At 44.6% G+C, this 27,536-nt stretch overlaps 2 protein-coding genes across 2 annotated transcripts; one reads left to right on the forward strand and one right to left on the reverse strand.

Annotated features, from left to right (window-relative positions):
- Positions 1–12,697: 12,697 nt before the first annotated feature.
- LOC6506468 (ER membrane protein complex subunit 7 homolog) lies at positions 12,698–13,447 on the forward strand. The gene has a single exon (XM_001965147.1). It carries the CDS (start codon positions 12,698–12,700, stop codon positions 13,445–13,447), a length of 750 nt encoding a protein of 249 aa, XP_001965183.1.
- Positions 13,448–13,450: 3 nt separating this feature from the next.
- Positions 13,451–20,810, reverse strand: LOC6504146 (protein teashirt). The gene is made up of 3 exons (XM_032455223.2): positions 19,286–20,810; positions 13,769–17,031; positions 13,451–13,653 (listed from the first exon to the last, which is right to left on the reverse strand). Exons 1-2 carry the CDS (start codon positions 19,336–19,338, stop codon positions 14,202–14,204), a joined length of 2,883 nt encoding a protein of 960 aa, XP_032311114.1. The 5' UTR covers positions 19,339–20,810; the 3' UTR covers positions 13,451–13,653; positions 13,769–14,201.
- Between the last annotated feature and the right edge of the window lie 6,726 nt (positions 20,811–27,536).

Raw genomic sequence — 27,536 nt, forward strand, 5'->3', positions numbered from 1 at the left:
TATGATTTATATATTATTAAGTTATATATAACAAAATTATAAATACCCTTTAAAATTAAAGCCTTTAACTGAACTTCACTTTAAGCCTCTTTAGACTACTAATTTTTATTTAATCTTTAACTAATTTCTTATTTATTTTTTCTTTACAGGATAGGCCCTATAGGGTGGTGGCTGTTGCCTTTCAATCCCATTTGCAAATGCTAAGTATGTCTACGGCATGGCCATCACATGGCATAATAATTTGATTTGTGATCTTTGATAGCATGGATGAAATATGGAATCGGGGCTGGGATTTTGTTGGGCGGGGAATGTCCTTAGTGCTCTGCTGGCTGCGTGTCATCGTCATCAGCATTAAAACGAGCGCTGACTGTTCCTCCGACTCCCCGACTCCAATCTGCAACCACCTCCTGATGTCGCATTTACAACCCTTAGCGCGCATAAATTACTTTTATTACCTGTCAGGGGTATTTGTACTCTCTGCCATTCTGGCCACCGACCTCCGGGCCCCGCTCGCTCCATCTTTTTTGCTCATTTGGTTTTTAGCTATATTTTAATTGCATATCGCGCCATAACTATTTTGCACTCACTGCCATTAGATTGAAGATATTTATTAATATTAGATGGGACAGACACGGACATATTTAGCATTGGACACAGGTCCTGTCTCGATCCCGTTCCTAATCTGTCTGCCTGCCGGCCTGCCGGCCTGCCAGCCTGCCAGCCTCTCCCCCGCCGAATGGGTCCGGCATAATTCCGGTTCCATTAATTCTATTTTATTGCGTCACAGATTTTTAGATGATTCTGAATGTTGTGGATGCGACTGACTATCTTTTTTGTCGGTTCTCTCACATTTTTTCCACCCATAACCCTCCCATATCCCATTGTTTTTGTTTGTTCCGGTTGTTATTCCATTTGCTGCATTTTCATATTTCTTGTCATTCAAAGTTCTGTAAATAAAATGAGGATTTTTTCTGACATTTTTACAATCAAAATAATTTTCATAAAATGTATGGAAGGGTTGGATGTTAAAGGATGTTTAAGGACAGTACAAGTATGAATAGAATGCCATGGCCCATGGAATCAAGACTTAAATCTTAAAAAAATAAAACCGATACCAGCACTTTCATTTATCAAGAGTTAACCCACTTCATCAGAACCAATCCTTAATAAAGGGCTAACAACTGAATTAAAAGCTGGCCCTGGTAACTGATGGAGATGTCTCGCTCTTATCCCTGAATTAATAGAGCTATTAATAAGTCTTTTGTTGGATCTCGATAAAAAGAAATAAAAATGTTAACCTTGAGCAAGAAGATACCACCAGATACAAATGGAAATCCTTCAGCCATAAAAGAAACTGATTTACCTGCAATGAAAGTGACAAGTTCATTTTTTCTCTTACCCCTGGCGGCGGCGGCAGGTGGCCACTGAGAAGTTCCACTGAGATTCGGAGGTTCCTTCTCCGGCACCTCCATCTTCTCCATCTTCCATCTTCATCTTCAGGGGTCTGCATATGGCGCGGTCTGAGTCGACTTTGATAAATACCATGACAAATTCAAAACTGTCAGACTTCATTTTTCAAATTGTAATTGCATTATTATCGAATCCTGGACGAGGGAGTTGGAGAAAGGTGGAGCGGGATAGAGAGAGTTGCGGGCGGGCCGCCGGAGGGAATGGGATGATGAAGGAAACAATTGGCGCATTAATCTCACAAAATGTCGCTCTGAAGAGCCAGGAAGGAAAAAAGGTCGATCCAACATGTGTTTGGCATAGGACTTCTCAGGGCCTCCTCGCTCGGCTCTTTTGAATAATTGAAATGTCAGATGTCGGCAGTGGAAAACTATGTGTGCCAAAGAGGGATAGAGAGCGAGTGGGAGCCAAGGAAAGAGTGAGGTGGAAAGTCGCTTGAGTGGTTCATTCAGTGAACCAGAAACAGGTAATGAAATTTTCGTTTATGGGGCAGATGATCGAAATAAATTTTTAAAAATAATTTTGAAAAATATAGGGAATAAACAAGAGTCTTATGCATTAAAATCTGTGGATATAAGAGAGTATATTATATAATTATAATATTGTAAACCCTGTTTTGTTCGCGTATTCCCTCACCGCATAAACGTACACCTCCATCCCAGACATAGACTTTTTTTTGGACCAGCGAGTGCTGCATCTGCAGTTCGGGTGCTTGAGAAGAAAGGCGCAAGATTAATTGCCCGTGGAAACTCCTAATTAAATCATATCATGACTTGGGTCTCCAGTTGGCACCTCCCCCGACTGCCTTGCATGCCCCGCAGATGCCCGCCCGCCTTGCCACTTAACGATGTTGTGATGTGGTCGATTTTTCATTTGTGGAACAGTTTGAAAAATTGCATATTCAAGTGACTCAATTAAGGAGGGAAAACATTTTCGTGTGTAGGGAGGGGACTTGTGTAGGATCCCCGAGATACATATACACCCGAGATACTCAAAGATACAGATACAGGTTGCAGCGGCAAGCAAGTAGCCGAGCAAGATGTCTGCCATTTTGTGTGTGTGAAGTTGCACGTGAAATCCTTTTGGCCAAAGAGGCAGCAACCGACCTGATTGGTAGTTGACTTGACTGCTTTTCTCTGGCCAGATTCCATCAACAACAACAGCAACAGAAAAAGACAAACAACAACAACAAGAGAAGGCAAACGAAAACGAAATGTTGCCGAGACATGAAGTTGACAGCTCAATGCGCTCGAACAAAACTCAAACTCACAATGCAGTCAGACAAGGACGGAGGATGGAGGATGGAGGACGGAGGACGGAGGACGCGGCAGCAAAAGAGAGAGCAGACCGAGCACCAATACTCAGGAGCACAAAGCGTGCTGCAAAAAGAAACTGCAAAAGTGCAAAGCAAAGTGCGAGCATCATCGAATCGAACAATGAGGTTCAAGGGTTTAGGATCACCTGCTGAGGTTACCCGAAGGCTGCCTTTCAAAGGAAGTAGTGGGAGAGAGGCCAGTAGCTTGCTAGTCAGATAATAAAAACTGGGAAAAAATAATTAAGTTTCTAAATAAATTTAAGATTTTCTTTAAAATTAACATTTTGAAAGCTTATTTAGACAGAATCTTAAACTAGGATATCCTAACTTTGTTGTAGGATATAGTATGAGAGCTATAGGAGGCCAGTAGCTTATTAGCCAGTTATCTTAGGAAAAATACTTAATTTGCTAAATATTTTAAATATTTAAAGTAATTTAATCCTTTTAAAAGCTTCTATAGCCAAAATCTTCTACTAAGACATCTTAACTTTGCTTAGAATCTGTGTCTTAATTGTAATTCCAAAGGGTGCCCAAAAAAGTAGGCAACAAAATATGTTCTAATATGGCGGTTCAGTCAAATGCCTTAATCCTTGTAACCTAGGACTTAAAAAGAATTAAAAGAAATCCTATGAAATAAAACAATTAATTAAGCTTGTTTTATGATTTTCTTATAAAATTAAAATAATACCTGTTAAGATGTCCTTGCCTGTCTATTCTGAAAGTTAAACGAATCACAAAAACGAGCTTCTCTTCCTTCGCACCACCCCACTATCCTTTAACTTGGCACAAACCCTTCGAAACCACCAACTAAACCACCCAGTAAACATTCCTGCCTCCTGCCTCCCCCACTCCCCTAGCTCCTAGCTCACCTCACCCCATGCCACCCCCTGTTGCCCACTTTGCCACATTGGAAGCGTTGAAGAAGAATCCATCAATTTTTATGTTGCCCTCGGTCGACATTTTTGTCGATTCTGTTTTGCTGTGTGTGCCCTCCTGCTCCTCCTCCTCCTTCTCCACCACCTTGTGGATGGTGGCCTCTCGCTCTCGCTTGTAAAATGCAAATCGAAATTCATATCTCACAAACACGTACACGCAGCTACAGATACAGAGTATCTGTGTTAGTTGGTTCAACGATTCCACCCCTTTTCCCATTGTTCTGTCCATCAAAAAAAGAGCCAAGAAGAAGAGGAAAAGATGCTGTACAGCAGCAGCAGCAGCAGCAACAAAAATCTATACTCTTGATGTTGCTGCTGGCTTTTTTCGCTTATGTTGCTGATGTCATGCTGTTGCTGTTGCTGTTGCTGTTGTTACTGTTGTCGTTGACTTTTTCGTCTGCTGCTCCTCCTCGTCATTGTTCCTTCTTTGCTGTTGATTCGTTGCTGCTGTTTCTTGAAAGCTTCACTGCTTTCGTTTCAATTGTTGTTGCTGTTTCGATTTTTCTCATAGCTGCTGCTGCAACTGCTGCTGCTACTGCTACTTCTTCTTCTTATTTGCTCTTTGCCATTCAACTGGCTCCTTCACTTTGCCACTGGCTCCAACTCCAACTCCAACTCCACTCCACTCCACTCCACTCCAATTGTCTGCCCCCGAAAATGCCAGCCCGCCCATTTTTCCATTCCTGCCGCTGGCTCAGTGGCTACCTCGCAACATTCGCCTCCCTCGCCCCATGCCACCTCCCAAGTTGCAGCGTCAAACTTGGTTGATGCATAAAAAGGGGAGTTGTGGCAAGCTTCGAATATTTCATTCAAAATCCATTGCCCCGAAGCCTCTCCAGTTTCGGCACAAGGTTGAGATAAATTCTTGAAGATAAAACCCAAAACGTCAACAGAAGATCGGATTTGAAGGATTTTTATTTTCGAAAATGGTTAGAAAAACTCTCCTAAACATTGATTATCCCATTCCCGGCATCTGGCAGCGTCAAGCAGTTGCAACATTCGGGCAGTAAAGCTAATTGAGTTGCCACATAAACCACGCCCCGCGTTTGGCTAATTTTCAAACACAATTTTCACTTAACTACACTTAACATAAATTAACTGGAAATCATTTCTTTAAAAATAATTTCGAATTGCATTCGGACGACCAGGACGCGCAGCGGGAGTCCTGCAACAGCAGCAGCAATAGCAGTAGCAGCACAGCCAGGACATAAGTGGTAATTGCCATTAACGCGAAATAATTTTTCGAAAAAGGCAATAAGAGCGACAATTTCCAACATGCACGCACAGTGCACAGCTACCCCCGCTCTCCATATCCTTTTTTGGCCGCAAATCCTGGAGACCAACTGAATCCTGGCCAGTGCAGTTCAGTCAGGACACAAATTACAGGACAATCATCAGGGCGAGCGAGAGAGAGAGAGCGAGCGCTGGCCATTAGCTCGGGTGCAACGCATAAAATGCACTGCAAAAAGGACTAAAAAGGATATGGGAGGGACGAAGGGGCAGACTGGCAATCCACTCAAATGAATTTGTATTTGTTTTTAGGAATAATTTTCGCGCTCACTCTCGCCGAGAGGCAATCAAAAATTGTTGACCCAGGAAGGACCCAGGGCAGGTTGAGGGGATTGTGGAGTAAGGACGCTTAGGTCCTTCTACTGGATTTTTATGTGGTAATCAACATTGGATTGTGTCGGATGTTTTGAGTGCTGATATGTGTGTGGTTTCAATATGTAGACTCCCATCCCATTCCGTGGCAGCGTTTTGTGCGTCCTGAGGCTTATGCAATTTGGTCGAAATGTTTTTCAACGCCTGTTAATTGGCGGCATCAATTTCGATAGCCGGTTCTTGGCATTTTGGCCGGAAAATACTGAGGGGCATACAGAGGCATTTATAGAGATGGATAAAAGGATATTTAAGAGCTTTGGGGCCATATGGTTTATAAGCTTGGCCAGCATAAGCTTATTATGGGCATAATTATAGTGACACATTAAATAGAGTAACAATTTAAGGGAGTGTATGATGGAGTTAATTACTCTATAGATTCTACAACTCGCTCACTCTCTATAGAGTATAATAACCCATCATAATTGTATCGAAAAAGTGTATAATTTCTGATATGTATGTATCTTTCATAAGCACTTATGTATTGCTATTTAAAACACATTTCCGTATAAATATTTTGGGGTTAAGCAAGATGGAAAATTGTTGAATATTCTGGAACTCGTCATGAGGTCGAACCATTAATTATAAGCTGTATGTAGAGAAAAGAAACCAACAGCAGCAGAAAAACTAAATAACTCCGAAGAATGAATTATGACAGTTCTAATTGACTGAAATATGGTGCGATGGCTGCTTTCCATCATTCCGATCTTGTTTGGGGCTGGAGAAATAGCTGGGGAGGGATTGTATCTTATGGATTGAAGTGAGCAGTGAGCAGCCAACGAGCACATCTTACCAGATACTTTTGCTTCACTTTCGGTTCAGTTACGCTTCGGTACGTGTTGGATTGGATTGGCTTGTCTTCTTGTCTTGGTATTTCGGAGGAGGATGGAGTATGGAGGAGCGGAAGAGAAGCTGAGGAGCTCTGGGAAAAAGGCTGATGATTCGAGTGGATCTCTTGAAAACAGAACCCAAAAGAGACGGCGACAGGCGCAGCCGCCTGGCACAGTATTTCATTTTCAGTTCGTTTTTGAAGTGCCAGTTTATGTATCTGAAAGATACGCTTAGCAGGCAGCCAGCACACACACGCACACAAACAATCGAAGTAAAGGAAACGCCAGGCAAAGCTGTTTTTGGGGGTAAAATGAAAGAAATGGATTTTTGACAGATTTATGACTATCGAGCCGTCTTCATATTTTGAATTATTGCCATCGAAATAGACGAAAAATTCGTTTTTCTCTCGCTTCACTTCGCTGCGGTTCGCTTTTGGTACGTTTCTGGTATGGTTTTCCGTTTTGGAAAACTGCCTCCTGCCGTTCTTGAACAATACACTCGCACACACACACACACACACCACACACACACCCTTTCAGATTGGTTTTTGGCAGCTCTCAGCCGTCGCCTGTCGTCAGGACGCTTGGAAGGTGGCAGGCAGGCTGGGCTGCCAGGAAGAAAGGAAGTTTGGCTTTCCTTTCGGTTCTATTTTCCGATTATTTTTCATTTTGTGTGCATTTTTTTTTTTTTCACTCAGATACTACCTATCTGAGACACTTGAAGGCTCCATACGTTCCATGCGGAAGTCGAGACGTGTGCGGCTGTTTTTTATGATTTCTGCACTGAATGGGGTCGGTGGCGGGGGTAACCCCCAAAAATCTCATACTGGATATAGAGTGAGAGGTATTTCGGCCCAATCATTAGCTATACATTTTTTCAAATAAAAATCGTGTTCAAATGCCGGGTATTTGATTTTATTAAATTGTATTTTCTCTTCACCTGTGGCCATTGTTTGTTTGCATGTCGGAGACAAGTGCACTTCGTGTTAACAACAAACTCCGGCATCCCTGGAGCACATTCACCAATTTGTACTGAATGTAAATGCCTTTCTCCGGCCAATAGTCTATGTATATCCCAGTTGCACTATCGATCGCCAATCGAGCGTATCGACAACTCATTGGATCGTGACATTCGGCAGAGACAACATCCGAGCCATGTTCAGCCCCCAGAAACACACATAACAATATCGTTACTGCCGTAACATAAACATCTAATCGAGGAGGCCGAATCAAAGTGCGATTGATAAGCTCTCGGACCGGAAAAAAAAGCTGAAAATTAAGTAGCGCTAAGAAATTAACCCGCAGGTCCTTCTACTCCTCGATAGCAACGATCCCATAAACAAAGCCAATTTGGAGGCGGCCACAGATCGAACAAAAAAAGAAAAAAATCCAACACAGAAGCAGCTACTTTAAATGAACAATTTTATTTTTATCCTGGAAACAAATCTTGCCGGCGAATGTTTTACAATTGGTGCTCCAAGCCAGCTGGGTTCCACTGTACTCCCTCCCAGTACCCTCCCACAGTGCGAACTCGATTCAAAGTCCGCAGTCGGAGCTACAGTCCGAATGGCTAGCGTATTTAAGCAACATTATTGCCAAATCGTGACCATAGTTCCATGAAACTGATATCGGCCAGCCGGCAGTGGCAATGGCAGCGTCTGAGGCTGTGGCTGCTGCTGCTGCGACTGTGGCAGCGGTAGAGGCGGTGCCTGCCACGCCCCCTCCGGGCGGCCAGTGCGCTTGATGTGGCGCCCCCTCCTGTACCTCCTTCGATTGCCCATCTCGTCCAGCTTCTCTTTTTTTCCGTAATTTCCCCACTTGTTTGCCACACAAATTAAATTAAGTGCAAAATGCTGAAGCAAGCGCCAGTGGAAATCATAACGGTGCTCTGTGGCAAGCTACTCCATATGCAATGGTGGATTTTTTCCCCGCCCCGGGGGTCAGACTCGCATGTGCTCAACTTCAAATCAAAGCATCGGACGGGCGATCGTAAATTGCCGGCTTATAATGCCAATATTTATAGATTTCTATTTCGGCTTGTCGGCTCCCCGAGGCTGAGGTCTTGACTTTCTGTTTGTATTTAAAAAAATAAAAGTTTGATTTATATCTACTAGATGGTACTAGCTACTCTTGGTATAATGATTAAATATTTAAGAAATAAAAAGGACATTTTAAAACACTTTTTTATATATCTCAGTAATCTCTAAAATTTAAGGAACTCCCCTGAGGCTAAGGTCTTGACTTTGACATAATATTTTTTAAAAAATAGTAGTTTGATTTATATCTACAAGATAGTACCACTAACTACTACTATAATAATATATTTAAGAAAATAAAGGACATCTTAAATCTCAGTTACCTCTGAACCTAAAGGAACTTCCCAATTATTTGAAGCCAAAAATAAAATATTTAACATGTAGTTCTATGTTCCTCTATGTACAAATATGGTAAAGCTTAGCGAGTATCGATATTCGATTACTGATCGCGTCTGGGTTTGAATGTCAGCAGTTGTAGTCACGGCCCGGATTGGCCTTTAGCCAGTTATGTAGCCAATGGCCAAGATCTGTCGCTGTTCGCCGGACGACCTGTAGCTGCTCCCGGTGTCGCCATCGTCACCAACGACAACACACATTTTTGCTGATTTTACTGCGATTCTGCGGTTTTGATCATTGCACTGGTGCAGTGTGGGGAATTTAGTGCAGTCGTCGTTGTCGTCTGGACGCCCCGAATGGCCCTGGAGAGCACCCTGCTCCCTCTGGGTGCTACTCCCCCGCCCAATGTCTGATTTACGAGCAGAACTTGCGATGCCAATAGCAGCCAGGCCATGGCCATGGCTGATCATCGTTGGCCAGGTCAGTTCCATTATTTTCTGGCCAATTCGCCATTGTTACAAATGCTAATTTTGATATTTTGTATTTAAATGCATGGTAGACAGGCGGTGATCCCAAGACAGCAACAACAGCAACAGTAACTGCAACTGCAACTGCAACTGCAGCTGCGGTTGCTGCTGCTGCCAGAAGCAAGTAGAGAACTTTGTGGTGCAGTGTAGTGTTTATCCTTTAAAATCTAAGCTTAAGTTAGAAGTATGCCAGGCACTAGGGAAGGGTATTACTAGCTAGTATCTTAAAGATTCAAAATATCTAAAGATAGAGTTTTATTCATAGATTTTATTTATATTAAATGAGATAGTCTGAAGCTCTTTAAAATATATCTTATAAAGTAGAAACACCTCTAAAGAGTATCCACTAGCTCATGTCCTTCAACTTGCCACTAACATTTCTGTATTTTTTTCTAGTTCATGCTGCAAATGTGGCATTGAATTTCATATTGCTCTCGCCCCGGCGATAGCCCCAGCGCTCTTTGCTCCGATCACCGCCAAATCGCATTCACAATCGCTTCCATCCCCCAGCCTCCTCAGCGTGGTCCTTGTCCTCCTCCTCCTTGGCTGACTGGCTGGCTGGCTGGCTGGCTGGTCCTTCTGGTCGATGGCTGTGTAATGGATGTTATGTTCTTGGCGGCGATCGCATGACAGGCGCATGTTGCAGCCGCTGGCATCCGCACCATTATGGCCAAGAGTCGCAACTTGCGAGTTGCAAGTTGCCAGTCGCTGGCGAGTTGCTGGCGAGTTGCAACCCACCGTGGCCCAATGCATGGCGCATTCCCCAAAAGCGTGTAATCAATAAACAACAAGAGCCATCGCCATCGGAACTTCTCTCTCTCTATCTCCCTCTCTGTTGCAACATCGCTCTGTCCCAGTTGCCCCAAGTATCTTTGGGGATGGGTTAAGGATGGGATGGCCTGGACTTGTGGCATCTCCCATCTCCCCGTGTAACCTATGGGAATGCCGTGGCGATTGCGCTCGATTGTATCTGTTTCGCGTCTTTCTCCTTATATATATATATTTTTTTTTTCGGGATAATGATCCATTGTTTGCATCTTGAACTTGTTTTAAATGCGCCCAGGCCACTCCACTCCATCTTGTTGGCTGGCTGCCTCATCATCGTCAACATTTCGTCCATATCAGGAGGCTCAAGGGGCTGGAAGCCAGACATTCCTTTAATTAAAAGCTATTTCCAATCTTATTAGAATAAATAATACTGGAACTCATTAACTCGCTTCAATTAGCTTGTCTGGCAAGAAGGTCCTCAAGGTCTATCAGGAGTATCAAGAACCGAAACCTAAATCAAATTCCTGGCGCATTTGCATACACATTTCAAGTTTCTGGGATTGCGACTCCGCCTTCCGTGAAATGATCCTTCAGGGAATACCGAAATGTGTTAAGATATGCAGGGAGATGTCATCACGACCAGGACTGAAACGATTTTGCATCTCGGGGCCAATAATTTCAACATTTGACACAAACTAAATAAATCACTCACAAGGACAACCCCCCGGATCCTGATGCAGATCGGCGAGGGGCATCCTCGTCGCCAGATTCGAGGATCGTGCAATACTTGTTGGCTGTCAGGATGGGCAACGTTTTGTTTTTTTTTTGTTTTTATTTTGGCCGGGCCCAGAGTCCGGCCTAAATGACCCATTGTCTCTCCGGTGGCTCCTAAACAATTGTTTTTGGCCTGACTGACGTCGGTTCGGTTCGATTCTGGATTCTGGGATGCTGTCGTTGTTCTGGTTTTGGTTTTTCGGTTTTGGAAAGAAACAATCGATCGTTCGATCTGAAGGCGATCCTGTCGCTGCGACAAATATCACGCATGAATATTTAAAAGTTTCCCTTTTCCGCATAAAACACAAAGGTTCTCCAAAATTTATGGCCATCCGAGGACATGCTTTTCGACAAAACACAAAAAAAAAGCGAAGAAACGAAGATCGTCTTCTAGCAAATCACTTATGAAGGGTCTTCAGGGAATACAGAGAATATATGGTATAGAAGGCTGGCATTCTTCTGGAGAGGTTGGCACGTTCGCAGTGATTTATTGTCGAATGTAATCCGGCTCGATGATAAGACGCTCTGCGATCGAAATCTATATAGTAAATCTCTGTGCCCTATCGCCGGGGGAGTCGTTAAACGATTATCTTGCAATCGCTCAAATTGTTTTATTATCAAAAGGCTGAATATTTAGGGGGCGATAGGGATAAGCCGATGGTCGGGTGGTGTGTCATGCCAAACTCTTCCTCCTGATAGGGACTGATACTGATGATTGCATTGGGGGGATTTACGGCCCAGACATGAGTCTTTCGTTGTAAATCAGTCATTAGCTATCAATTCCTTTGATTGATTTACGCATTGTTTTTGATCGTTATTGATCATATTTTTTTTCACTCGTTATATATATTTTTTTTGCCCAGATTAGATTAGTTATTATTTATAGAACGTTTATGGGGAGCTCTAACAATGACGAGAGCTTTCTGACTGGATCAGGCTGTTATTAATTAAAAAGTGAATTAGATTCTGATCATTAAAAGGCCTCCAAGCCAAGCCCCAATCAATCTCTATAAGGTTTCTAATTGAAACCCCATTTATTCACTTTAATCGAGTGTCATTCATTCCCATTTCAATCTCTGGCTTCTCATTCTTTTCCATTCAGCGATCACTTCGAATTGGGCCGGGTATCTGGTGGCAACTTAATCTGCATCAGTAGCTCCACATGGCCGGAGTGGATGGTCGCGAACCATAATTTAAATTTTCATGCTCATGCGCTGTCAATTGAGCGGAGCCAGAAGCAGCAACATTGCAGCAACATAGCAGCAACATCGCAACAGCAACAGCAACAGCAGCAACAACTCTCTTTAATGGCAACCACGACGATCACTGATCGGAGCTGAGGCCAAAAAAAAAAAAATAAAAATAAAGATCAAGCTGGAGGGAAATTTAAATACAAACAACTGAAAGGCTGAGGAGCCGGTGAGGCGATGGCGCTAAATCAAACGCTGAACACGAAATTGCCATAATGACGACACCAGCGGGCCCAGCGATCGCATCATTTCGGCCAAGTCAAATTATATTGGTAAATTGGTAGCGCATGCGCCGAAACCACCACACTTGTTGAGACCTCTTGGAGCTACTTGCAGGTTGGTTGCCATTGGAAATTATTGCACATGCTTGCCGTGATTCGCGCGGCACAGAAGCCAACAACCGTTCATCAAAAGTGCAAATTTGTGGCAGCTACTTGGCCGGGCATTTGTGGGCTCTTAACTGCCACGAAAATATGGCCAAGCCGTAGCTCCATGCAGAGTGTCTCCGCATACGAGTATGTGGGCCCTGGCGGCTCTTGATGGGCGAACAAAAGTCGCCTGAGTCACGATTATCGGAGAGGAGTCCTAGGAAAGGGCGGTTAGGATATTGAATTTCATATGAAGGGGTATGTGAGTCATTGTTTGATTTCTTCAGAGACTCGTAAGATTTGCCGACGGCATTTGGAAGAGGTGGATTTTGAACTATAAGATATAAGATATTTAATCTTAGACTCAACTACTTTACAGATCAATTTGTCAAAAGACTGAGACAGTCCTTGCTCTTCCAGTCAGAACTGAAAATGGATTTTGAGGCTCAACTGCTAGGCAAAAATTTTGTTAAAATTGTTGTGATTTCAATAGTATGTCTCTTCGGTCTGGTCCAACCCTCTCTGGGGACCACCATACCAAGTAGCTCCTCGGGACTACTCATTCCCAGCAATGTAACAGATCAGACTTTCTACAAAGTCGAGGGAATCATACTGGCTGCGGATAGACGCCTCAACCTGGACAGCAGTTGGATGTCGGACATCACCCTGTCGATAGACAATGGCGACATCAAGGGATTCGTGCGACTGGACGGAAGATTCGTGATAAGCGGGGTGCCCAATGGCAGTCACATTCTGGAGGTGCAGCACCCGGAAATCCACTTCCACCAGGTGAGGATCGAGATCACCGGGAAGGGCAAGTACCGGGCCAGGAAGGTCAACTACATCCAGCCCTCGATGGTCAGCCACATGCACTACCCACTGCGCCTCCATCCGCTCTACCGTCGCAAGTACTTCTGGACCCGCCAGCAGTGGCACTTCATGGATCTCATCCTGAACCCCATGGTCCTGATCATGGTGGTGCCCCTAATCCTCATGATGATCGTGCCGCGGATCATCAACGATCCGGAGACCAAAAAGGAGCTGGAGAACATCCAAATCCCGAAGATGAACGACATGCCGGACTTTGGGGACATGCTGTCCTCCTTCCTGTCAGGGAACCAACCCGTCCCAGAACTAGAACCGAAGAAGATTCCCGAGAAACCCAAAAAGAAAGGCCATTAAAGATTCTGTTTGTTAATTCCATAAAAACGTTCTTGTTTTATTTTGATCACAATGTTTTCTTTTCCAATTTCATAACTCTTTGCCGAGGCAAGTGGCAGCCCTGACAAGGGCTGGTATCTCTCGTGGATATAGGTTCGTCTTCGCCTCGTTCCACCTCCAATCAGCTGGCAAGCCAGGGTCTTTCAAGGATTCCAAAGTGGTGCATCCTTTAAGAGAGAGAGAGAAAGAGGTGGGTTAGAAGATGTTTTAGACTTTTTTTTATTTAAAATTAAAGGAATAATAATAATAATTTAAAGGATAATAAAATTTCATGATAGTTACCTTGAAAAAGATGGCCTTGCTGCTTGCCGAGTGGCCTAAGGGAACGAGGCGCGGCAGGAATAGTTCTGGGCCAAAATAACAACATCCCCGCTGCTCACTGTATCCTTATGCGTCCTTTCTGCAGTCCTCCACAATGGTACAATGGTATCTGTGCCGAGTCCCTCAGGACGTCAGTGTCCTTGTCTGGTTTGTACAAAGTGTCGTGGCCATTTGTGCGGCATCTTGACTTGAATCCCGGCTTAGGCGGCCCGACCCACCACAAAGAAAGCCTCGTTTCGCCCAACTGGAGCCTTCCGGATATCCTTCGAGAGGGAGGCGTGGCGGAGGCGAGGCGAGGCGCTGGCAAACCAAAAAATGTTGAAAATGCGTTTTGCTCGAAACAACGAAAACAAGGCAAACGATTCTGTTTCGCTTTTCGTCTCGGCTCGCGGACTTAGGCGGTCTTCTCCTTCTTGACGCAGAATTGTCGCAGGGCCGCCAGCGAGTTGCCGCCAGAGCTGAGATTCTCCGGAGACTCGGCACCTCCTCCGCCGGCGGCAGCGGCAGCTGCCAGCTTGGCCCTCGTATTGGCGGCACCGGCACCACTGCTGCTGCCCAGGGAATCGAACATGGAGGACAGGGCGTTGAGGGAGTCGCTGGGATACTTCTTGTTGCCCTCGGAGCTGCCGTCGTAGGACTTGTGACTGGAGGCGGGCGACTTGGGGGTGACGGATCTTTGGCTATCGGCGGGACTGCGGGGCGGTAGCAGACGGGTCTGGGGACTGGCCGCCGCAGAGGGCGCCTTGGGGGAGCTTCTCTCCACATTGTTGTTGTTGTTATTGTTGTTGGTGGCAGTGCCATTGACCAGAGTGGTCTCCATTTTGGAGGAGTCCTCGGCATCGGTACCGGCATCATCCCCCATCTCAGACTTGATCTCCATTTTGATGGGCTCCGCCGACTCCCTGCCCAGATCCTTCTCCAGCTTGATCATCGGCTTGGCGGCATCCTCGTCGTGCCCACCCGGCGTGGGGTGCTGTTTCTCGGGAGTGGGGGCGTCCAGGCGGGGCTTGGCCTCGGCGCTGCACTCGCTGCCGCTCCGCTCGCTGCTGGTGTACCGGTAGTGCTGGTAGTACGGGTCGTTGGTGTCGATCAGTGGCTTGTTGTAGTCCACCGTCTCGTCGATGCCCAGCCGCTTGAGGATGCTGGAGGCCACCGGCGAGGTGTTCTTGGTCGAGGAGTTGGAGGGACTACTGGCTGGCAGGCTGGCGTGGCGCGGCGGCGTATCGAAGCTGGTGGTGAACATCTGTTCGATGGCGCTCAGGACCGAGGAGGAGCCGGGCGCCTTGGCACTGCCGTTCTTCTGCTCCACCAGCTCGGGGGACTTGTTCTTGGCCAGCAGCTGGGCGGCCGCCACCTTGGCCATTTCCTCGGGCGACTTCACCCCGGTGATGTACTGCCTCATCCGCTCCGCGAACAAAGCGGCGTCATTCTTGTCGCCCCCACCAGGTCCCAGGCCCGGCTTGCCCTGCGCCACGGACTTCTCGGCGGCAATGTCGTCCTGGTTCCCAGCTCCGCCCTTCATCTCCAGCAGCTTCCTTACCGGAAGCGACTTCTCGCGCTTCTTGGGAGCCGGTCGCTTCCGAGCACCGGCCGACTGGAGCAGCGGCTCGGCGTAGTGATTGTTCTTGGCCATGTGGTTGCTCAGATCCCCCAGGGAGCTGAAGGCCTTGTCGCACACCTTGCACGTGAGCACGGCGCTGAGGGTGCGGCTCTCCTCGGAGCTGAGGCTGCTCTGGCTCTCCTTGGCGTCGGAGTTGGCATTGGCATTGGCCGACTTGATGGAGATGCTCTGCTCCTGGGAGAGGATGTTGGTGTAGTGCTGCGTCTCCTGCATGTGCTTGGTCATCTCGCCCAGGGAGCGGAAGCTCTCGCCGCACCGCATGCACTTGAGGATCTGCATCGCCTGCTCCACGCCCTTGCCCAGCCAGACGTTCTGGCCGCGGACCAGTTTCCGGGGCAGGGGCGTCGGCGGATCTCCACGGTACTGGAACGCGTTCTTCACATTGGCCGATGGCGAGTGGTTGGATCCCGATCCGGATCCGGAGCCCTGCTTGCGCAGGTTGTGGCTCTGGGGCGGCGGTGGCGGGGCCGGGTGGTGGTGCTGGGCCTGAGGATTGTTGCTCGGGAGATTGCCGAACGGCGGCACGTTCACCCCGCAGTGCTTGCTGTCCTTCATGTGGGTGGTGAGGGCCTCCAGGGTGGGGAAGCTCTGCTTGCACCACACGCACCGGAACACCGAGCTGGCCACGCCCTTGTTCTGCCAGTGCGACTGCCAGATGTTGTGCCGGGCCTTGGTCACGCCCCCACCGCCCCCGGAGCTGGGGCCTCCGCCGGACTCCGAGTTCTGGTTCGGAGCCGCCGACTGGACAGGACTCTTGGGCGGCGGAATGGCCGACTGCGGGGGCGTGGCCTTCGAGGAGTGCATCTTCTCCTTGCCCCCCATGCCACCCGCGCCGCCCTTCACAATGTCGGACATCTTCTCCAGGGGATCCACCACCAGATCGCTCTTGCCGTTCCAGTCCGGGAACTGGCCCGCTCGGAATATGTTGGCCGCCGCCACGGCAGCCAGGTAGGGGTTCACGCCCGGCAGGAGCTGGTTGGCAGTGGGCGGGGCCACGGGATTGGCGGGCGGGCTCTCCGACTTGAACATCTTCTTCACCTGGATGTGGCCCAGCTGGGGCTCCGACTCGTGGCCCCGCTTCCGGGTGCCCACGGAGAGATCAAGGGGATTGTTGGCGCCATCATCGAAGTCCTCCTCCTCCCCCTCGGAGGCCGGTGGCTCGGCGGACTCGGCCCTCGAGTACAGATTGGTGCGGAAGTCCAGAGCCTCCGAGTTGTTGCTGGACGCCGTGGGCGAGGCCTGGGGGGGTAGCTTGAACGGTGGCGCCGCCTCGTTGGCCAGCGGCAGGGGGAGGCGTGGCCCCGCCCCTGCTGCCGCTGCGGCTGCCAGCGGAAAGCCGTACTGCTGGGCGGCGGCGGCCACCATGTGCAGGTAGGCCTCCATGGAGGGGGGCTGGGCGGGCAGGGACTGCGGCACCGCCGGGAATGTCGAGTGGAGAGTGGTGGGCACGCCGGGCATCACTCCGGCGGCAGGATCCACTCGCTGGCCGCCGATGCCGCTGCTGCCCACTCCCCCGTTGTCCGAGGAGTTGGAGTCGTGGGAGGGACAGCGTTCGCTGGAGTTGGCGGACTCTGTGGAGCGCGGACGAGCTGTGGGCAGGGCGCTGCAAAGAGAAGGGAATTGAAGGGATTAGTTAGCTTCTAAGGCACTTATTCAGCTCTAATTAGTAAGGTATTAATCCCAAATGTCTCTATAAACTGAAGAAGATCCGTCGGATAACGCTTTCTCCGGACTTTCACGGCCGATAAGCAATCAAGAGCATTGGAAATCTTCATATCTCCCCGGAATGCATAATATTTCGCTCCAATCTGCGCTAAATCATTCTCCAGGAGGCCCCACAATGGCAAACATATGTCAACATTTCGATTTGTTATTCAAATCTCAGCTCCAAAGAGCCATAAACTAAAGGCATTAAAAACTCTGAAATGAAACTCTGTCACAGCTGTGTCTTAGGCTCCCCCGCCTAGCCTCAAAAGCGAGTGGCTCGTAAAACGTCCATTTGGAACAATGGCGTTTAATTCGAGATCCAAAGCGTGAGTTATGAGCAAATCGGATCATAATCGTCCGATGAGATGAGATCTGAGGCAGTTATCATCTTTGAGGCAGACATTCCACACAGTTTGCATAAATTACTGGCCCAGAGATCGTAAATGTGCTTAAATAGAAACCAAATATATATTATTTCCTTGACTTTTTTCTCTTAGTGTGCTGCCATTTATAATTTTTATGGCGCCGAGGCGATTGTTTGCTTTGAAAAACAACACAAATTTCACAGCCACATACCATAATTCTGTGGCTTTCGTTTAGCTTATTTTGAATGATTGTCTGATTGACTTTGAAGTGCAAGCAGAATGGTATAAATTTTGTATCATGATTAGCCACAGAGGTCTGAGTGTGGGCGCTTTTAACGACCAGCCTTAGCGGAAATATCTGAACTTGATCAATGACTCGATTTGAATGGAAAAAATGAGGTAGTGTTGGCTAAGAGGTTGTTTGCTAAGAGATTCTCTTGTCAGCAGGCAGGAGGAGCTTCTTAACTGGCATTAACTCGAATCAGATTGATGGCAGTGGGCTCTGAATCATGATTCAGGTGACAGCATATCACAGTTGCTTATTACACACGCGCTCCGATCGCTCACCGCTAATTAGCCATCCAGATGGCAAGGAGCGATTGGGACCGCATTCGAGGAATACCTGGCAACTAGTTTTCGCCCCTCAGATAGTCGTACTAGGCAGCTACTAGCCAGCATATCATAATCGCAAATCTCAAATCTCACATCTCGTTATTCGATTAGGCTTAAATCAAAATGATTTTAAAGTTAATTACAAGCTGGAGATAGAGTATCTATGAGATGCAGGCACTGTAGTTTGGATTCTACTCTCTTATTAATCTTTGAATTACAATTCAAAATGTATCTTTTACATGTGTAACTCTCGGATGTATCTGGTAAACCAAAACTAAGGCATGACTAATCCGTTAAGGTAACAAAACACACACTCGCACACTCACTCGCTCAAAATCAGCGGCAAATTGTGAACATAAATCTTCCCGTAATAGGCACACACACAGATACACACACACACCAGAGAAACTGCCAGATATTAGAGAGAGTGGGGTGGCAGGAGGGGGTTGCCAGGCAGAGCAGTTTTTCATTTTTTTTTCACTTTTTTATGATTTATTCAATTCCACTACGTCATCGCCTTGGATTTTCAAAATAATAAAAATAAAAAAAATTTAAATAAACTCAGATATGTATTTGTCGCACTTTATTAGTGAGAACCCCCCTTAGACCCCCCCTATCTGAGAATAAAAACCCGTTTCCAGCATGCAACTAATTTGCAAAAATGTATCTCGAACTTGTTTAATCATAATTTCACACAAACAGATACAGATACACAGTTAAGTATCTAATAGCTTAAAGATTGATCTCTGATAGTCTCTGTTCTGGTTTCTCGGCTGGGACATGGATAGAAGAGCCCTCCGCTGTAAATCAATAATTTTTTTTGGGGGGGAACTGTTGCGCTGCGAGTGGGTGGGTGGGTGGTTGGTTGGGTGGTGTGATATATGGGCCGGACTGTGGACGTGGGGCGGAATTTATAACGACAGGTGTGTGAGCTGGCACTACCATACTCTCGGCCATGAAATCATAATTTCTCGATATAGCCTCTAGACTCTAGAGTAATATTTTAATGGGCCATTCAACAGTTTCGGCTATCAACTGGGCCAGTTTTCGATTAAAAACTGTTTCTATTTGCTTTGGAACTTTTATTCTTAGCTTTCTGTTTAGAAATCTGACTTCTAATATCACCCTTTTGCAAAGTATCTTTGAGATACATCCTAGTTACTCAAAACTCACCCGGCATTCAGCGCCTGTCTGTAGATCTCGAGCATCAGAGCCTCGTGCAACATTTTGAAGTTTTTCTGAATTTTGTTTGTTTTTATTTTTTATTTTTTAACTCGAACTTAATCTTAATTTGACACAATATTCATAAATTTCCTTTTGTTTCTTTTAATATTTTTTTTTAATATTTTGCACTTGGTACGTTGTCGTATAGAATTTTCGTATTTTTTGCGTATAACTTTTGTTTTAATTTTTATTTAAATATTTTTTGTGTTTGGAGGCCTTTTTGTTTTAATTTTAAATTTGTGTGTGTGTTTTTTTTTTGTGTGTATTTTTGGGTTTAAATTTAATTTAATAATTGCATTGAATCGTATACTTCGTTTAGGATTTGTTGATTTAAGTAACTGCTTCTACATACTTTTTAGTTTAAGTGTAGTTTTGGTGAGCAAAATACCGTTAAATGTAAATATTAAATTTTTAAATAGTAGTTTTGTGTTTTTTAAGTTTATTTTTTGTAATAAATATATTTGTTGGATATTACTAATTTGTGGCTGTTTTTTACGTATACTTTGTTGAACCATTTGTTGGGGCTTCTCTCCCTACTTGCATTGTATTTTTTATTTTTTAATTTTTTATTTTTTATTCAGTCTTGATCGAACATTTGAGTGTTTCCTCGCTTTCGGCCAACTTCTGACTAGATATGACGGCTCGCGACTTGCATTTATTTTTTATTTCTTTATTTTTTTTATATTTATTTTTTATCACACTTGCATTCAATTATTCCCGTTATTATCAAATTGTTGTGATTTTCGATGTCATTGTGTTTGGCGGAACACGCGTCACGTCGCTCTCTCTCACTCGCGGTACTAGTGTGGGTGTTCCGTGTTCATCGGTGTTCACCGGATGAGAGTCGAAAAGAGAATGAATTCTGTCGGTGCTGCCTTGTCGTCACTGGGCCCGTGTCGCTTCGTCTTCTTCTTCTTGGACTCTTCCTCTGCCCTCTGTCGCTGCGCTGCCTCTGCTGTCAAACTGACAGGCAAACAACAACACACACATACACATATACACTCGCAGCCTCTGCTACGTCGCTCTGCCGACTGATTGATACCAAAAAAATGAAGTGGAAGTTCAAAGCAGAGGCGCGCGATGCGACGCGACGCGACGCGATTGGAAGCTGCGCTGCTTTTTTGACGAGCAAACACGAAGCGCGCGTTTTGGCGACGGCAATTTCTGATTCGATTTTGCGTTTAAGCGACGGCTGCGCACTTTCGTTATGTGTGTGGGTGGGTGGGTGGTTAGCTGGTAGGTTGGGTGGCTCACTGGCTGGCACACACAGACGGACGGCTGTCACAAAACGCCGTGATTAAGCTCGCGGTACGCAGGCAGCGCTGCCTGGACTAATTAATTACCGCGACTGCGACGGCGACGGCGACTCAACGGTGGTTTTTCCTTGCGCCGCAGAGCTTTTCTCGCATGATCGTTCGTGTTAACGGTTTTCTTTTGACTGTGAAGAACCTGCGGCAGCGCGTCGAGTAAAGCACATGGGGGCCAGCTCGCCATAGAGAGAGAGATAGAGAGAGAGAGAGAGCCTCGCGCGCAGAATCGCTCAATTTCCCCTTCGCGCCAATTGGAATTGTTTATGTGTGAACGTTTTGGGATTGGAACAGCAGCAACTGCAGCAGCAGCGCAGGGGAAATGAAAGACCAATGAGAGCCGCTCTCCATGGCCGCAATGTGTGAAATCTGTTTAGTCGTTTTTCGTCACCCTTCTCCTGCCTGCACCACTACCACTACCACCACCACCACCAATTCTTGTTTCGTTCGGGGTATTCCGATTCAGATTCCGATTCCATCACTCCGGCGCAATTAAGATTTATGACAGTTCAAAACAAATTTTCTGGCTCGCATGCGCTGTCTCGCTCACTCCCCCACACTTTCACGCTTTCGCCCCCCCTTTTAGTTTGTGTGTGTGTGTGTGTGTGTGAGTCGTTCTAATTTGTTGCTTGGCTTGTTGTTGTTTTTGTTGCATTGGGTCTCTTTTTGCACTTCTATTTTTTTTTTGTTGTTTTCGTTTGTTTTGTTGCTAAATAAACAGGAGTTTTTGTTGGAGCTTTTCGTCCTCGTCACTTTGATGCGCTTTTCTCGCTCGCTCCTTGCACGGCTCTTCCTCTTCTGGTGTGACAACCCTCGCTTTCTTTCTTCTGCTGTCAACTTTTGTTCGCTTCTCTGCAGCATCTTCGTGGATTTCGCTTCACTTGACATGTCAGTCTCTCCGTATTCCTTTTCTTTTGTCTCGTTGCAGTGCCACTACAACTGTGTCTGTGTGTGTGTGTTTGAGAGAGAGACAGGGGTGGCTGCCCGAAAGGGTGGGGGTTGATCCTGTGCGTGTGTCACTGCAGTTGTTTTTTTTTTCGTCACTCGGAGAAACTTTTTCAGTTTCAGCCAAGGGAGAAAGGCTTCTGGCTGCGAAAACAATTAAATTAGCAGCACTTGGAAGGAAGGGAAATCTGTAAAAATTTCATACTTTTATACTTTTAAGGAGGGTTTCTTCAAAAATATTGTTCTGAAGAAAATAATATATGTAAATTATGTAATTGTTTAAAAATAAAGCTTAAAATCCAAAACATAAGATTCAAATTTTCATTCAAAAGCTGTGGTGGAATGATTTAAGTGGACCATGGGGCGTATGAGTAATGTGAATTTTGAAAACTATTTTATATTATTATTATAAAATTAAATGACTAAAAATATTACCACCCTTTGCAATTTAATTTTTTTTGTTATTAATTTCTATTAAAAATTCAATCAACCTTCAGTCTTGGCCACTTTCTTAAGAAAATGTAATTAGGCTTATGCCGCTGGGAGTTCGATTTGATGGCCGTATCTGCGGTTATGGTCCATTAGTGGTTCTGGTCGAAAAGCTTACATTATCTGGACTTTAAGGCCGGTTAAGGCCATCGGCCGGTTGACGAATGCCCGGCGGGGCCATAAAAGAGGCCATCACCTGGCGACATTTGAGTGAAAATGGTGGACAGCTCGTCCATTGGCTGGCCCGTCCTGTTGCCGCTGATTTTATGGATCAGAATGGAGGCATCCTCGCTGCACTTGTTGCTCCCAAAAACGGGCTCACTTAAGGCCGGGGAGCGAATCGTAAAAGTTTTTACGATCCACCAATTAACCGATAATAATCAAGACCAGGACGGGACCAGGGGACAGGGGCCAGGGGCTGGGAAGTGTGACAGAGCAGCCATTTCTTTCGAGGCTCCATCATCCTCATCAGAGCGCATCCTCTGGGTCTTTGGGCAATAAATACTTTTACGATTCTATAATTTGATTTGGGAATTTTTTTCAGATTTTTTTTTAATTTCATGTTTTTGTCTTTTTCTCTCTCTCTATCGGATTTTAAGCTTCAACACATACTTTTTTTATGCGTCCGATCGTAAAAATTCGTTTGATAAATTGTTATTTGGAATTCGATGCTAAAGGTATCCGTTGGATACGCAAGCATCTATGAGCATCATCTGGCGCGGAATCTCTCAAAAGAATTCTGCATATTTTATAATCCCACAAATCTAGTTTCGGCGCTACGTTTTGATTAGCTTGGAATTCATCTGTGGGGATTGACGTAGGAATTTATTTTTTTATTTCCATAAATGTTATTTCTATCATTCCATAAAAAAAATACATTGCAGATACAATTTTTCTTGCAATCAGTCGAAAAAGTCAACCAGAAAAAATATACAAATGGCAGACAATTAATTTAATGAGCGAACACAGACAATCAAAAGCTTAAAAACTCATCAAGTGTGTGCTAAAATTCATAAGGAAAAAAATTAAAAATTCAAAATTAAAGAACGAAAATATAATCCGAATTATAAAAGTGTTTGGTGAACGGCATTCGTCATTGTCTGAGTGTCAACGCTTCCGTTTCTAGCCATTCCGGTGGCCGGTGGCCAGTTCGGAGGCGATGACAACAAAAGCAGATCCCCAAAATGGAACCAACAGATCGGACCTGCATATATACTAGAAGATATATGTATATATAGATATATAAAATGTGCGCCCACGGGATCTGGGCATGAGTTATTTGCAGCGGCGTTGTCAAATAGAACGATTCTGCTCAAGATTTTGATTGCGGCAGTTCGCCGGATTTATTTTTAATGGAAGCTTTCATGGGGTCGAGGGATTAACTCTTTCAAGCGACGCCATCCATTTTTGAATTATGATGGAACGTAAATCTCGGCCAACAAAAGTCGACTAAAGCTGAAATATTACTCTGATGAGCAGATATATATAGTATAATATAATAATAATCCATAAAATGATCCACGTGTGGGTTGGTTGCTTCTTGAAAGCATTTTCGATGCGATCTGGCGTATAACTAAAATATCAAGTTGATTGCAAAACTCGTCCGCGAAATTTTTTTGTGATCAATATTTATTCATTCGATAAATCAATCAAATAAATTACAATTAACAAAAAGTCATAAAAATGAATGGCACAAAGAGCGGTGTTCGATATGAATATGAGAAATGAAAAAACCGCCACCAGGCCGAAGACAATAGGAGAGACACATAAAAAGTTTAAGAAGTTGTTAATTATAAATGTGAAATTTATAGCGCCACTCTCGGCTAGAAAAATTCCACAAATTGATCATTGGCCCGGGGGTAGCTCTCAGATGACATCTAGAAATCGAAATCTGGTTTCGTTTCTGGCCCCCGAAGTTCGTCTTGATCAAAGTGTTTCGGTTTTTAATGGCAAAAAAAAAACACACACACACACGAAAAAACGAAACAATTTAGATCGTAAAACATTTATTCAAATTATGACGAAGACGATTGCAAAGATTTCGCCAAGTTTCGACTCGAGTTTCGGAACAGTGGCATTAATTAATGCAAAATAACGCACACCAAACAAAAGATCATTAAAAGAAATATGTCTATTATGTATGTAGGAGTTTACTACGGCGAAATGTGTTTCGGTTTAAATGGACGGGGGCATTAATTCTCTAAAGACCCCTGGGAGAAAGATCATCAGTTTAGCACTAAAAAAAACGTTCGTAAATGGTCATCATTAAATAGAAATTTGTTCCAAGTCTCGGGTTTTATTGGACTTGGAAGAACTCGCACGATGACAAATTTAAATAATTGAGGAGAAATAAATTTAAAATGAAATCGAGCCACAATCAAATAAAATGTTAAGTGTTCCGGTAATTCTTTAAAACTCTTTATTTACTACGCGGTTTATTTTTATAATTTTCTGCATAGTTAAAAAAAAAACTGAGAAATCCAAACAAATTATTTGTATTTTATATCGGGGATTTTCAGGACCAGAATGCGCGGAAAGTTATGAGGCACAAAGTTAAGCTGTACAGGATCAGTTAACAGACTGAACGGGGAAAAAACAAAGCCTTAAATGTTAAAAAAAAAATTATAGAGTTGAAAAGGGATTTAGGATACTTCGATTTTTTATAGTTTGAGCTTCGGCAGCGGGCCCGTAAGTTTACGATTCTTTTAGCATCGTTTATTGGATGTCCAATGCCAATGGATTCAGACATGGCTTCCCCTCAGCCACCAGCCCCCAGCCAGGGACAATAAACAATTTTAATTTAATGCAAACGATTTCAGGCTAAATGTGAAGCCGGTTCAATATTGTTTACTTACTGCGGCCACATTTATAAATTTTGTTGAGCTTTTGAGCGGTTTAATTTATGGCCAAAATCTATCTGATGCTGATTCATGGGAGTGGGAGAAAGTTCAAAGTGTTAAGGGTCTTTTGAATATAAAATTAAGAAATGGTTATGCAAAAGTGAATATTAAGTAAGCAATATGAAGTAAAATATTATTCATTTGAAATATTATTTTAGGGGAAATTAAAGTAAGCTCTTTAGAATATAAAAAGTCATAAAAATAGTCTAAAGATTTGAACACCTTTTCTTTCGACAATTTCCTCAGTAGACCTCTGTTAAACAACCACAAATATCTCCTGCATATCCAGATCTGAAGATCCACTTCCTCCGCGGCAAGTGTCGTTGACAAGATGTTGTCTTTGTGGCTGCGCGCATGCGCCTTCCTCCTCGTCATCATCACCATCGCCGTCAATCGCGTCTTAGTCAGGTCTGTTGGTTTTTTGTTTCTGGGCCGAGTTTGCTTTGTTCTGGGCCGGAGCGTTATTTATGCGCATCATTATAAAGTTACCCATTTTATTGGGTCGCCCTCGAATAAATAAGGTTCAATAAAGTTGTTACTTTATATTGACACTTGCAGGCGGCAATCGCTCGTCACTTTCGGCGATCCCGATCCCGATCCCTTCCTGTGGATTTTTTGTCTGAATTTCTGGATCTCAGTGGATTCTGTGGATGCCTGCTGCCTGCCTTATGGGCCATCGTTTTATTTATGTGAAAGTCTTGAGAAAGTATTTCCCCCTTTTTGGCCTGTGTCGGGCCCCTGATGCTGCTGTCCGATGTCGTGTTTAGTGCGGTCGTAAAATCGGGAAATGTCTCCAATATGTTTGACTTTTTATCAAAGCCCATCTGGTGGTAACGCCCCAGAATCGGACCTGCTATGCCTCATGTAACTCCGATTTTTACGATCATGTTCATTTGGCTCGGTCAGAGTCGAGAAACAAAAATTGTGAAATGTTTTTATTTAGTGGTCGGTTTTATGATGTGTTTTTCCACCGACCTGCCGAGTTCAAGTTATGTGTGATTATCATCTCAAGTTTAGTTTGCTTGTAAACTAAGACTGTAAAAGGCACCAAATCAAACATAAAACTTTTATGGACTGATCAGTTATAGTTTGGTTTATAGTGTCTTGTTGATATTTTGGAAATAAAAGTGTCTTCGGCCTTTGTTTAGAACTAATTTTGATTTTATCGAAAATAAATAAAGTTCTTTATTGGATTTATTTTTTTAGACATAATTAGAAAGAGACATCTTAGTTGATTGATCTTAGTTTGTTTATAATTTTTTAGATTTTTATTTTATTAATCATAAGAGTAGTTATCCCGATTTTAATCATCGCTTCGATCTCAAAAATATTTCACAATCCACTTCATTTTTCGTTGTCGAAAAGTATGCGGCAATAATAACTCTGATTTTGTGGTTGTTCATTTTTGACACCACCATCAGCCGCAAACACAACAATATCTCCGTGTGGTGGTGCCTGGCGGGGGCTGAGGGGGTGGTGGTTGGATTGTTTATTTTAAATCAACGCCTAGCGCCGCCAATTATCGACACAGCGATAAAGATACAAGCACTGAGAGCCAACGGATGGGGGAAAAAAAACTATGAAGTAGTAGTGACCCGATACAGTCACAGTCATAATTATGACGTCAGTGAGTGTGCGTGTGAGTGTGTGTTGGTGATTGCGTGTTGTTGGTGTTGCGGTTTTTTTGGTTTTTGGTCAAAATGCAAATTGCGCCAGATGCAAATCCGGCAATAAAACAAAATAAAAGGGAAGCTGAATATTTTGGTTCGGATTAAGCGGCACACGGTGGATAAATAAATATAACAATCACAGTAAAAAAATGGATAAAATATATAAATTCCTAAATGATAAAAATAAAAATATAACTTATTGTTATGCAATAGATATAATCCTTTAAGATATAAATTAAGATACTGGAGGCCCAATCTTTGATCTTATTTTTTTACGGTGTCAAAGGTGTGGGCTGGGATACACTTTTTTTGGGGGCTTGGTGGGTGGGTGGATGGTTGGTGGATCGGATGGGTGGTGTCGGGCGCCAGTGGTGCGGCATCGCTCAAAGTTGAAAGCGGCGCAAACCCCTTTGATCACAGCTGACTGGCCTGACTGCCCTGACTGGCTAATTGGTCCGATTGTGGGCGCTGCCTCTTTGTAATTGATAACTTCTGCCCATGCTTAGTTCGCTGTATTTTATATATATTATTTTCTAGACCCTAGAGCTCCACTGCCCGGCACATCCATCAACGGTCTTAGCGCTTAAATCACTTAATTTGCCTCTTTTTTTATTTTATTTAACGGGCCTGCATGTTATTGTTTTTCTATATTTTTTTCCTCTGATTTACTGACCACTGGCCAAAGCCTTGCGGAAGGTTTAAAGAAACGGCGGCCAAAAGCTACCGCTGCTGACCAACAAGCCACCATGCCACCGCACTTTACCGCCAACAAAGGCCCATTGATCGATTGTGAATTTGGCAATAGGCCAGGGCCCTGGGCTCTGGGCTCTCGGGCTGACGGATTAATTCTCGATTCGGGCCTAAACCGCATTATGATGGATGATAGATG

This window comes from Drosophila ananassae, chromosome 3R (genome assembly GCF_017639315.1).
Source record: "Drosophila ananassae strain 14024-0371.13 chromosome 3R, ASM1763931v2, whole genome shotgun sequence".
Classification (NCBI taxonomy): Eukaryota; Metazoa; Arthropoda; class Insecta; order Diptera; family Drosophilidae; genus Drosophila; species Drosophila ananassae.